Source organism: Vombatus ursinus, unplaced genomic scaffold (assembly GCF_900497805.2).
Source record: "Vombatus ursinus unplaced genomic scaffold, bare-nosed wombat genome assembly UNPS02014780.1, whole genome shotgun sequence".
Classification (NCBI taxonomy): domain Eukaryota; kingdom Metazoa; phylum Chordata; class Mammalia; order Diprotodontia; family Vombatidae; genus Vombatus; species Vombatus ursinus.
In genome coordinates, this window is record NW_020954558.1 from 2,572,087 (window position 1) to 2,584,567 (window position 12,481).

Consider the following 12,481-nt stretch of genomic DNA (forward strand, 5'->3'; position numbering starts at 1 on the left):
CCTCCTGACTTCAGGGCCGGTGCTCTATCCACTGCACCACCTAGCTGCCCCTTCCTTCACCTTCTAATAGCCCAGGCAACTCTCTAAAATTATATGCTGCGAAATTAGGTATAGATCTACCCCGGCAGAGATGATTTCACCATGGGAGCTCCATCCACTGATGAAATTACAGGCTGAGTTTAAGTTTTTGGTGGGCCTTCCAGAAGGTAGCTGGCAGCACAGGACCAGAGTTCAGGAAACAGATTAGGGCTGGATACACAGATCTGATAATTGTATAGAGATATAACTTAATATGGGGGGGGGGAGACAGAGAGAGAGAGAGATAGATAGATAGATAGAGATGAGGAGGAAAGGCCCCAAGACAGCCTTGAAAGATATTCATGCTGAGAGAACCAGGAGAGTACAATGTCATTGAAGCCAAGAGGAGAGTTCTTCAGGAGGGGATGGTTCCTTGTGTCAGATGCTGAACTGAATTGAAAAAGGATGAAGACTGAGAAAAAGACCACTGGATATGACATCACACTCATCTATTCCCACTGTTGCAATGGCACTCTTTAAAGCAGGTAAGATATTGCTAGAAAGAGATCTTAGAACTTCTCCAATGGATGGCAGTTAATAGAAGCAAGACTTGGACCCAATAAAAGGGAAAAAAAATAAAACTTCCTCCAATTAGAAGTCTCCAGCAGTGAAATGGGTTGCTTATTAGGTGATGAACTTTTCAATGTTGCAAATTCTCAAACAGGCTGCATGACCTTGCTGGGAACGGGGTACAGGGAATTCCTGAGTAGACAAAAGGTAGGACTAGATGCCCTTTAAAATCCTTTCTAATTGAGCTTCAATGTTTTAAAGACAGCGGAGAAGAGGATGAGTCTTGTTCAGTTGGCCAAAGAGGACAACCTTAGTGCTAATGGGTAGAGGCCATGGGGAGGAAGATTAATTAGAGCTATCCCACAGTGGACCAGGATGCATTAGGAGTTAGTGAGTTTTTCGTCCATGAAGTATCCAAGCAGAGACTGGGAAACCCCTGTTGAAGACTGGTTGAACTTCTGAGAGTTTCGGAAACTTTGAAGACCTTTCCTGAGTGTGTTGAAGGAAAGGACAGAGCATCATGGTCTTTATGTGTCTGCTGTTTGTCCCCTTCCAGGCTAGTTCATTCTTAGGAAGCTAGAAGAATAGCAGACAGGCAGGATGCTCTGGCTGGCTCCTTACTGTGGGTCCTGAAATGGACTCTGTCTAGGTTCCCATCCCCCTTCCTGCAGGAAACAGTGTGTACCTCTGGGATGTGGCAGCAGCAGGGGAGTGCAGTGCTGGGCAGGGCCAGGTTGGACCCCATATGGGGTCTCGATGCACAGTTTAAGAAGTGCTGAAGAGGTCATGAATGGAAAAAGTGTAAGAAGCCCTGGTCTGGAGGAAGTAGACATGATGAGCAGCATAAAGGTGGCCAGAAGTGGAACAACCTAAGTCACCGAGTCACCTAAGATAAGACAGCAGATCTTAAGGATCTTGGTCTAGAAGATACAAGTGAGCACGAGACACTGATGTGGACCCTGACCCTGGGGGATGCTCCTGTGCTCTGCCTTCTTTTATACCTCTGCTAGGTGTAGGCAGACCAGGCTTCCTATTCGTGTGAGGGCCAGAGAATCCCAAAAGACCAACCGGCTGCTGATTAGGCCTGGATTAATTCTTTGATTAGCCTCACTCCTTTGTCCTTTGGTGTGCATAGACCTTATTCATTTGGAAATATCCCAGTTACCGGTCGCTGATGTTTCACCTCCTCAAGTTCTAATCAAACTCTGAGTGGACTTACAATCTGTAAACAGCTAAATGATCTTATGCAAGTACAAACTGAGGACTTGTCAGCTTAGGGGCAACAGAAAAGGGTCCTGTTTTCAAGCAACTTGCAGTCTAGTCCAGAAGAGAAGGCATTTGTGAGGAAGGGAATAGGAAGGGCCTGGAGGAGGTTGACTGTCACAGGCTGGGTAGGACAGAATAAGCCTGGGCTTAGCTGGAGACCATGAGGATGAAGATGCACAGACAGTATGATGTTTTAGAAAGAACACTGGCGTGACATCTGGCTATCTATGTCTGAGTTCTGGCACTGTTTTGTACCACCTTAACCTCTCTTGGCCAGTTTCCTCTTCTGTCTCTGGCAGTAAGAATACTGGCTCTAACTCCCTCTCTGTAGAAGAAGGGGGTTGGACTATGGGTCTCTCCCAGGTTAAAATCTTTTGATTCTATCAGTGGCACGGTCTTGGGCCCAAATGCAGCACTTCCTCTAGGGCAGACTGGGAGAAAGGCAATTGGGTCCTGAGGCAATCCACTGGAGGAGGGGGCTGAGAAGGGGCCTGTGCCAGAGGAGGCACGGGATGCCTGGTTGGCAGGCACTGGGGGTGTGGTGCCTAGAAGAACATGAGCAAGCAAGGCCATCTTCTTAATAAAAGACACATGCAATTAGTTTCTACAGCCCTTACCTAGAGACGGCAGCCACTGGCTCCCAGCAGCTAATCTGGGCTGGGTAATCACGTTCACTGGCTCTCATCATCCTTGATTTGACATGGCACCCCTCCTGGCTGTGACGACATTTACAGGAAAGTGATCTGGGCCCCGGGCTGAGGCCTGGCTCCGAGTTGGCCAGCACGGTGGGACTGCTTACACGAGAGCCAAGAATAAGGGCTAAGCCACCCCTGTATCTTACCTGGTTCCATTTCTCCAGAAAGGGGAAATGCGAGGAGGGTAAGCAGGAAAAAGGATGTGGGGAAGGAGGGGTGGTGCAGAAGCAACAAAGGTGAGTGACAGGTGGACTTGTCTTTGGATGATCACTCTTTGTGGTCAGAGAGAGGAAGGGGAAGGGCACAGGACAAGTAGGTTGACCCAACAAGAAGACCACCAGCAAGCTTTGTTCTGAAAGGAGCATGTTGCGGGGGGGAAGGTAGGGAGGAACAGGCACAAAGATCTTTAAGACATGGTGTCACATCTGAAGAGTTGTACTGACAAGCTGGAGTGTTTTCAGAAGATGGTGAGTGGTTAAAGGAATGGAAGATGGTTAGACTACAGAAGAGAAGGCTCAGAAGGAAACAGCTGCTGTTTTCCTCCACCGGCTGTCATGCTAACCTTGTTTAGACACAGAAGGATCATGGGAATTGGGCCTCACTTAGCTTTTCAGGTCAGTACTAAAGAGTGAATAGGAATTTGGGATTGCCTTAGATCCCACAGAAAGTCACCTTGGAGGGCTGGTTTTACAACCCAGTTTTGTAAATGGCTGAGCACACAGTGGGGGTTGCGGAAATAAATTCCCAATGGAGGGGGAAATTGGTTGAAGCCTGGAGATGCCTGCATTTCCCCCATGGCCATTTCCACATTTTCCCACCACTTATCCAGTCTCAGAATCAGAATCTATTTGGAAGGGACCTGAGAGGTCATTTATCCCCATCCATATGGAGAGAAATCCCTATCCCTGACAAGTGGTCACCTGAGTTCTGCCTGAGCCTCGGTGGCAGGGAAACCACTCTCATGAGACAGGGATTCCACTTTTGGATGACTCCAATTTTTAAGAAGAAGGTTTTTCTTCTATCGAGCTAACCTCTCACGTGTCACCAACTTAAACCCATCACTCCCAGATCTGTCCTTCCCTCCTCCAGGTTACAGCTCCCCAGTCTTCAGCGGATTCCCCCAGGGCGTGGTCTCCAGGCAGACAGCTGACCATGATTACTTGTTAGCTATGTTGTAGACAAGATTCTCGTTCAGGGAGAAGGTAGACTAGCTGGCCTCTGAGGGCCCCTAAAACTCTGAGATTCTGTGATTCTGCACTTCCCGGACCATAAAACGTCACTGGCTTTCACGCTGGTTCTGTGTCCGGTTCTGGATCTTCAGGCTGGCGACTGAGGCTTCCGGTCTGGTTCAGCCCTCGCCTTCTCAACAGTTCTCTCTACCTCAGCTATGCCACTCTTCTCACCCGCCAGGCTCATTCCCATCTTTAGCTTATTTAAAATTCTTTTATTCCCACCATGATTCATGCCATCCCCTGGCCCAGAAAGCCTTCTCCCCTCCTCTTTCCCTATCCAAATCTACTATGTCCTAAAAGCCCTCCTCCAGTCCTACCTCCTCCAGGAAGCCTTCTCCAATAATCCGTTCCACCCTGACTGCTTTCTTCTCTGAGCTCATACAATCCTTAGAGGTAGAGACGCATAGGTTAGTAGCTGACCACATGCAATCTTATATTGTCCTCAATGATTCATGGTATGAGTCTTCTCTCCTTAACCAGACTGTGCGCTCCAAGAGGTCTGGGCTCATGTCTCCTCTTTTTCCCAAAGAGCCCAACACTGGGAGACACAGAGTACATTTGTTCATTTGTCCATCCATCCATCCATCCATCCATCCATCCATCCATCCAACAAGCATCAAGCCTCTACTATGTGAAATGCACTGCACTAGGTGCTGGGGACAAAAGGACAAAAGCCAAACAGTTCTAACTCTCAAGGAGCTTAAATTATAGTAGATATTCAACCATATGGCCAATGAAGGACTAAAGTGGCCCTGCACTACAGGAGCTCTTGGCATGTGGCTGGGCACGTAGGAGGCATTGGCTGAATGATGAGCTCCAGGCTCTGGACTGGGGGCCTGAGGAGACAGAAGGGTAGGGCAGACCCTTGCTATTTGCCATTCTCAAGATACAAAGACAGCCAGCCAGTCAAGCGAGAGAAATAGTGGCTTGGAATTCCTATTTTATGTGGTTCTACTATGCCTTCCAGCCAATCCCTTGGGAAAGACCCTGTTTCTGAGGGGCAGTGAAAAAGAGGCCTGGTAAGGGTCTTGCACATGGCAGCAATGCTTAGGTCCTCGTTCCAGGTGATAAGTGGATAGTGGGGGGAGAGGGGGGCCTCTGTTTCCTGCAGGGAGGCTTCCTTGACTACTTGAGCCCACAGGGCTCTGCCTTCCCCACTGCCCCCCCCCCCCCAAGCCCCTACAGAAATTACTTCATGAATCACACAGGTGGATAAAATTGTCATTCAGTCAAGCCCTTGATTCTCTCTGGCCCCTTCTCTGGCAGTTCCCTCTGTACATGTCTCATCACCTTGCTTGTTAAGCTGAGAGCACTTCCAGGGAGGACCCGTATTTCCTCTTCTTGTATCTTCCATTGCAGAGCCCAACACAGGACCGGGAAAAGAGAGGTAACTAGTGCCATGTGAGCAGTAGAAAGAGAAGAATGGCCTTGGACCAAATGGATGGGCAAGGTCAAATCTATGACAGCACCTGTGATTCATTAGAGAGAGCACTGAAATTGGAGTATGGCAGCTTGGGTGTGAGTCCTAACTACCCTGGGTTACCTCTCTAAGCTTTAGTTTCTTTTGCTATAAAATGGGGATAATCATAGATGCCTTTCAAAAGATTCAGAGCTGGAAAGAAAGAACCTTAGAGATGATCAACTTTAACTCTCTTCACGTCTCTTCTTTTTCCCAAAGAGCCCAACACTGGTGGAGACACAGAATACATTTGTTCATTTGTCCATCTGTCCATCCACCCATCCATCCATCCATCCACTCATCCATCCAACAAACATTAAACTTCCGCTATGTGAAATGCACTGTGCTAGGTGATGGGGATAAAAGTCATTTTAAAGATATGAAAACTGAGGCCAAGAGATAAAGAGGAAGAGACTTGTCCAAGGTCCCACAAGTAGCAGTGCAGGAATGTGAATTCAGCTCCTGATTCCAAATCAAACACTCCTTTTGTTATACTATGTTGCCCCAGAACAGGTCTGTGTTGAATAAAAACACGGTGTAAACTATAATGACCACTGAAGATATCTAATCCCCAGCCTCGGCCCAGCCCTTCCTCTGGGTCCTGATGGTCTTCTTGGGCAGCTGACTCTGCTGCTCACCTGCCCTACCGTCTTGGCAGACACTTAGGCCTAGCAGTGGATCCTGCAGCCCATGGGGACCCTGCATTCCCAGCTGCTGCCTAAACAAATTAAAAATACATAGGAAATGTTCTTGCTAGTCTGTCATGGGAATATGCAAATAAAATCTATGTGGTGGCCTATTGTGCTAATATTCCTGCCAATTCATTCTCTGGGTGTGATTAAAATGAGCAATAAATTCCCCAGCAGTCTCAGTGGATTGCGGAGCAGGGAGGGGAATGCAGGCTTATCCCAGCACATCCCCCTTAGCTGTGTATTCATCATGGGCCAGCTTCCCATATTTTTGTTTTATCTACCATCATGTACAGAGAGATAGAGATAAAGATATATTTCCAACCTTCTCTTCTGTCTCTTAGTTAAAATGTGGCCATAACTTTAAACTTTCAATTCTTTGCTAGTTGAAATCCTTTCTGCCCTTCAATACCCAGAGTAAATGTCACTTCCTCCAGGAAGCCTTCCCTGACTATCCTATCCCACAGGGATCTTTCTCCCTTTGTGAAACTCACAGTATACTTTGGACCTCACTTGAATCATCGTTGTAAGAAAAAGAACTTTGGGTTTAGTCAGCAGACCCAGGATCAGTCTTGGCTCTGCTATTTGTTTCCTATGTGACCTTGGCAAGTCACTCTTTTGGATCAGTTTCCTTATTTACAAAAAGAGAGAGTTAGACTAGATGACCCCAAAGCACTTTGGATCCGACTCTCCACGACCCCTTGTGGGGTTTCCTTGGCAAAGATACCATTTCCTCCTCTGGCTCATTTTATAGATGAGGGAACTGAGGCAAACGGGCTTAAATGACTTGCCCAGGGTCAAACAGCGAGTAAGTGTCTGAGGTCGGATTTGAACTTAGGAAGATGAGTCTTCCTAGCTCCAGGACTGGCACTCTATCTACTGCACCACCCAGCTGCCCCCAGTAGTACTAGCTGCACGTGTTATGCCCATAGGAGGCATAGAGTGCCAGGAAATGGTATCTTAGCCAAGAAAACCCCACAAGGGGTCATGGAGTCGGACACAACTGAAAAACGACTAAACAACGACATGGGCATAATGGTATTTACTACCAATTTCACAGGGCTGTTGTGAACAAAGTGCTTTGGAACACCAAGTAATTATTTAAAAATGACCCACATATGACCCTTGAGTGTGTTAGGGAACAGGGAAAGATAAGGTGGAAAATACAGGATGGGGCCGGATAACGGAGTCTCACTAGTCAGGCAGAGAAGCTTAGATGTTAAGCATAAATAGTGGAAGTGGCTTATCCTTCCATCCAGTGCAAAGTGTTTTCCTCACAACAACCTGCTAAATGTAGCATGAGGATTTCTCTCTGTTTGACAGATGAGGACACTAAAATTCAGAGATAAAATGGCCTGCGAGAATTCCAGAGCTAGCACGAGTCCAAGCTAATGCTTGAACCTGGTCTCTGCTCCCAAGGCCAGGATTTTCCTCCTGCTAGATGTTTCTGAGAGACTGGGAATGTGATTAGAGCTGGGTTTTAGGAAGCTTACTCTGGCAGTGGCCATCAGAGGGACTAGAATGGGAACGAGACTGGAGGCAGAGAGGCCAGTCAGGAGGTTGTTGTGAACCTCAGGAAGCAGGCGGTTAGGGCCTGGATGTTAAAACTGGAAGAGACCTTAAAGATAATTTAGTCAGTACAACTCCCTCATTTTACAGATGGGGAAAATGAGGCCTGGAGAATACAATGACTTACCCAAAGTCACCCAGAGAGTGACAGATCTGGGATTAGAACCTGGTTATCCTGTTTTCTAGTCTGGAGAATTTCCCATTAGAATGTATGCTTTAGGTCTCTGGGAGGAACAGCCAAGTTTAGAACTTAGAGGTAAAACATATGAATTGCTAACTGGACTGGATCAGACGTGAGGGATGAGTCAAACAGAACTCTCAAGTCCCAAGTCTGGGGAACTGGGAGGATGGTGGGGCCAGTGGCGGAGTCAGGCAATGGGGAAAGGGGAGTTTAGTTCTGGACTTGGTGAGTGAAAGGTCATCCAGAGGAAGATGGGCTAGCAGGGGTCTGAAGATGCATGCCTGGAGATGGGGAGGGGGATCAAAGTGGAAGATATACACGTGAACTCTTACCGTATGAGCTGGCCAACAGCCGTTCCGGAGGCCACGCTGTAGCCACAGGTTAGAGGGGGTTTGAGATTAAGGGAAGGCTATCTATACAGTTTACTGAGATTAGTAAAGCATGTGATAAAGTACTCATACTATCCGGGTGGAAGAGACTGAGAGATGAGGACCGGATAATAGCATAGTCTGGTATACTCCAAAATGGTCGAATAGCCAGACTCAGAGGAAGTGTGGATGGCTCACAATATCACCTCAGCAAGAGGTCTTATGTGGAGTGCCATAGGAGTGTGCGCTTGGCCCAGTGCTATCTATCATTCTTATTAGATAAAGGCAAAGATAGCATGCTCATCAAATGCGCAGATAACACTAGGGGATAGCTAACACAGAAAGGATCCAAGAAGATCTTGATGGTCTCGAGTGCTGGGCTAAGTCTAACGAGATGACATTCAATAGTGATAAATGTAAAATTTATCACTATATACCATAAGTATAAGATGAGAGAGGCATGATTTTACATAGATGGTTGTCTGAAAAAAAGAACTGGGAAATTCAGTGATCTGATGAGTCAGGAGTGAGACAGCAGTCAAAAAACCTAATGTGAAATGGAGCTGCATTAAGAAAATTATGGCTTCCAGTCATAAGGAAGTGGCTGTCCCCTCTGTGCGCTGTCCTGGTCAGATCACATCTGGAGTACTTTTAGTTCTGGGCACTAGGGTTTTTAAAGGATGCTGATAAGCTGGGCAGTGTCCAGAGGAAAGCAATCCAGATGGTGAAGGGACCCAAATCCATGACACATGAAGATCTGCTGAAGGATTTAGGTATATTTAGTCTGGAGGCAAGAAGAGTCAGAGGAGACAGGACAGCTACTTTCAAACACAGGAAGGGCTACCATGTAGAGGAGAGATCACACTGTCCTGCTTGGCCCAGAATGTAGAACCAGGAGCAACAGGAAGAACACAGAGAGGGGCAAAGGTAGGCTCGATATCAGGAAAAACTCTTAGTAATCACAGATACCTCAAGGGAAATGGGCTGCCCCAAAAGGAAGAAGGTTCCCTAACTATGAGGTCGTCAGAGGCAGAGTGACGTTTTCTCAGTGGGGATTCCTGCCCTTGGGGAATAATAACAGTTAGCATTTCCATGGTGCCTTTAAGAGTACAAAACTTTTTACATATTATTTTATTCTCACAATAGCCCAGTGAAGTAGGTATTATTATCAATCTCAATTTTTTTTTTGACTAGGCAATGGGATTAAGTGACTTGCCCAGGGTCCCACAGCTAGTAAGCGTTATGTGTCTGAGGCCAGATCTGAACTCAGGTCCTCCTGAATCCAGGGCCGGTGCTCTATCCACTGTGCCACCTAGCTGCCCCCTTAACCTCATTTTAAACAAAAGGAATCCAAAGCTGACGACATTAAGTGAGTTTTCTACTGTCATGTAGTTGTCTGAGGCAGGATTTGAACCCAGGTCTCCCAAGTATCACTCAAGTGATCCATACATACATCCATACGTCACCTCAAGCGGCTCAAATGAATTCAAGTTACTTGGAATAGGTGCATCAGAACTGCCAGATGGGATGTGAAGCATTGTCAGGGATAGATGAAAGATCTTGGACAACGGAAGAGGGATTACAGGACGTGGTACCACCAGGGTGGTGATAGGTCACGAATTCATGTAAACAAGCAACAGCTGGAAGAAATGGAGATGTTTAATTTGGAGAAAAGAAGACTCAGGGGAAGAGGACAGTTGTGTTTAAAGACCCGAAGGGCTGTCATTTAGAAAGAAGAAAGGAAAGGAAAGAAGCATTTATTAAGCTCCTACTATGTGCCAGGCATTGTGCTAAATACCTTAAAAATATTATCTCATTTGATCCTCACAAGGACCCTCGGATATAGGTGCTATTATTATCCCTAGTTTACAGGTGAGGAAATTGAGGCAGATGGTGCTTAAATGACTTGCCCAGGGTCACACAGCTAGTAAGCGTTATGTGTCTGAGGCCAGATTTGAACTCAGGTCTTCCTGACTCCAGATCCAAAGCTCTATCTATTGTGCTACTCTCTGACTCCACTGGAAAGGCATTAGACTTGTTCTCTTTGGCCTCACCTTTCTAACAAAAGTCAGGATAGTGCAAGTATTATTATTCTAAATTTGCAATTGAGGACCAAAAAGGAGAAATAATTTGCCCAGGGTCACACAGCTACTAAGTGACAGGAAAAACTTGAGCCCCGCTCTTCTGGGCTCAGAGAGAGCCTTACCTTCCATTATACCTCGAGGCCTTCACCAACCAGTACTGATTCCTGCACATGGCTAAACTGGGGGCTGGATACAAGGGAAAATGCAGAGTAGGAGAGACAGGAGGCTGCCCTAACAGAGCTCTTGGTCTGGCTGGGAAAAAGAAACTCACACACAAAGGTCGAACAGGACAGTATGGGAGACAGTCAAGTGTAGAACTGTGTGGCTCAGGATCAAGCAAAGAAAAGGGGGACTTCTCAGTGTGGGCTGCCCAGGGAGCAGGGTGAGGTGCTGAAGCAAGCCTGAAGAGTCTGAGAGTTGGGAGGAGGAAACAAAGGGAGAGGGTTTGAAGCAGTGTGATCTGCTTGATACCACTCCTTAGGTGAAGACAGGAATCTCTGAGCTCTGAGGAGACTTTCTCAAGCAGGGAAAGGCCCTTTTCAGCCAAGGTCAAGCAGCCCCTGGCTCCCAGGCTGAGCTCTCATTGTACCATATTCTATATGCACAAGAGGCTTCCCACTGCCCTCTCCCTAAAAATGGCTCACCTTGGTCTCTGAGGCCTTCAGGAGCTTCATGACCTCTCCATCCCGGGCATAGTCCATTGGTGTGTGACCCATTTCATTACACTGCAGGGGGCTGGCTCCTGGAGAAAAGATAAGGGTCTGAGATCAGAGAGACATAATGATTAAGGTGTTTAGCACAATGCCTGGCACATAGTAAGAGCTTAATAATGGGCACTAGGAGGTCTCAGAAGGTTACAAATCCTTACTGGGGATGGGAAGGATTGTAGTGGTTTCACTATATCAAGGAGCCCCTCAGAAGAGAGCAGGGTAGGGGTGGGGGTTCTTAGTTACTATGGCCCAACTCTTGGGGAATGTCTGCACTGTGTGTATCTGGGCAAATATGTGTGTAAACAAGTGCACACTCATGAACCGCTACATAAAACAAAAGTTAACATCTGCTAATATTGCAAATGAGTTTAAACTCCAAACCAGGGTCATCTCTGATTTATACAGACCTGTATGGTAATCCACTTAGCTGCCGTATGACCTCATTTTACAGGTGAAGAAACTGAGTCGTGGAGAAGTAAGGCTGACTCCACTCCAGGAGGACAGGGACCACATCCTACCCAAACTCTGGATCATCCCCCCTCTCTGGGCATAGTGCTGTATATGTGCCAGGACCCGAATATGAGTTTGTTCAATTGCATCGGCCGGCCAGGGGCAGAGCTGCCCCCCAGCTCCAACAGTCTTTCTCCTTCCCCACATTTTTTCCTCCTATGTGTACACATGTGCACATATACCCAAACATGGAGAGCTACAGAGTTTTCCTTCCTAAGGATCATTCACATCTGCCAAAGCAGGGGGCATAAGGATCCTGCTCTGCCTACTCCTTTCTGTTCTTCAGGTCTCATCTCTTGCCTTTGCTGCTGATATACGCTGATATGCAGGAGCCTGGGGGTGTCAGCAGCACCTCAGCTGTTACGGCTAAGGTCTAGGAACTCAAATGCCTGAAGGATAAAGCCCTTGTTGCCCAGGCAGCTCTCAGGGAGCCAGGGGGCATCCAGTCTCTGGGAATGAGTGAGACAGGAGAGTCAGGGGAGCCTTGAGATGGGATGTTTCCCTTGAGTCCATCAGCAGATCTGTGACAAATGAATACTGAGTGCAAGGCCCTCTGCCTGGCTATGTGGTGGGGGAGATAAAGATGGGTCACACCATTACAGGGAAGGGGTCTGACTAGATCACCTCTATGCGCCTACCCAGATCTAGAATGTTATGATAATAGAGCAATACAAAATGGAGGAGGAAAAAACATGTGGGTCCAGGGTGGCTGGGGAAGGCTTCATGGAAGAGGTAGGACTTGATTGGCACCTGGCAGGATAAGAAGGACTCAGACCAGTAGTGAGGGTACACAAGGGCATTCTAGGCAGGGGGACCTGGAGGGTTCTTATAAGGAGATATGGCCATCACAGCCTAAGAAGCTGAGTTGAGCACCTATTATGGAAGGCCTTGAATGCCAGACTAGGGAACTTCTACGCCATCCACTTGAAAATTACAAACTACTTTGCGAAATTTGTGATAACCATTTGATCTGACAGCACAATATGAAAGAACTGTTCACATTTATAAAGTAAATGGCATCCATTGTGATGACTGTTACCCCCATTTTGCAGAAGACAAAATTAAGGACAAGAGCGGGGAAGTTGGCCAGGGTTGCAGACCCTGGTTTCTTGCCCAGTGCTCTTTCTAAT

The 12,481-nt window shown here is 47.1% G+C and overlaps 1 protein-coding gene across 2 annotated transcripts in view; it reads right to left on the reverse strand.

Moving 5' to 3' along the window:
* Window positions 1-12,481, reverse strand: part of CLPB (ClpB homolog, mitochondrial AAA ATPase chaperonin) — a 193,253-nt gene that overhangs the window by 48,412 nt on the left and 132,360 nt on the right. For both annotated transcript variants that reach the window (XM_027866236.1, XM_027866235.1), the window contains one exon: window positions 10,776-10,875. In XM_027866236.1, coding sequence (XP_027722037.1) covers window positions 10,776-10,875 — 100 coding nt within the window. The remainder of the gene's footprint in view (window positions 1-10,775; window positions 10,876-12,481) is intronic.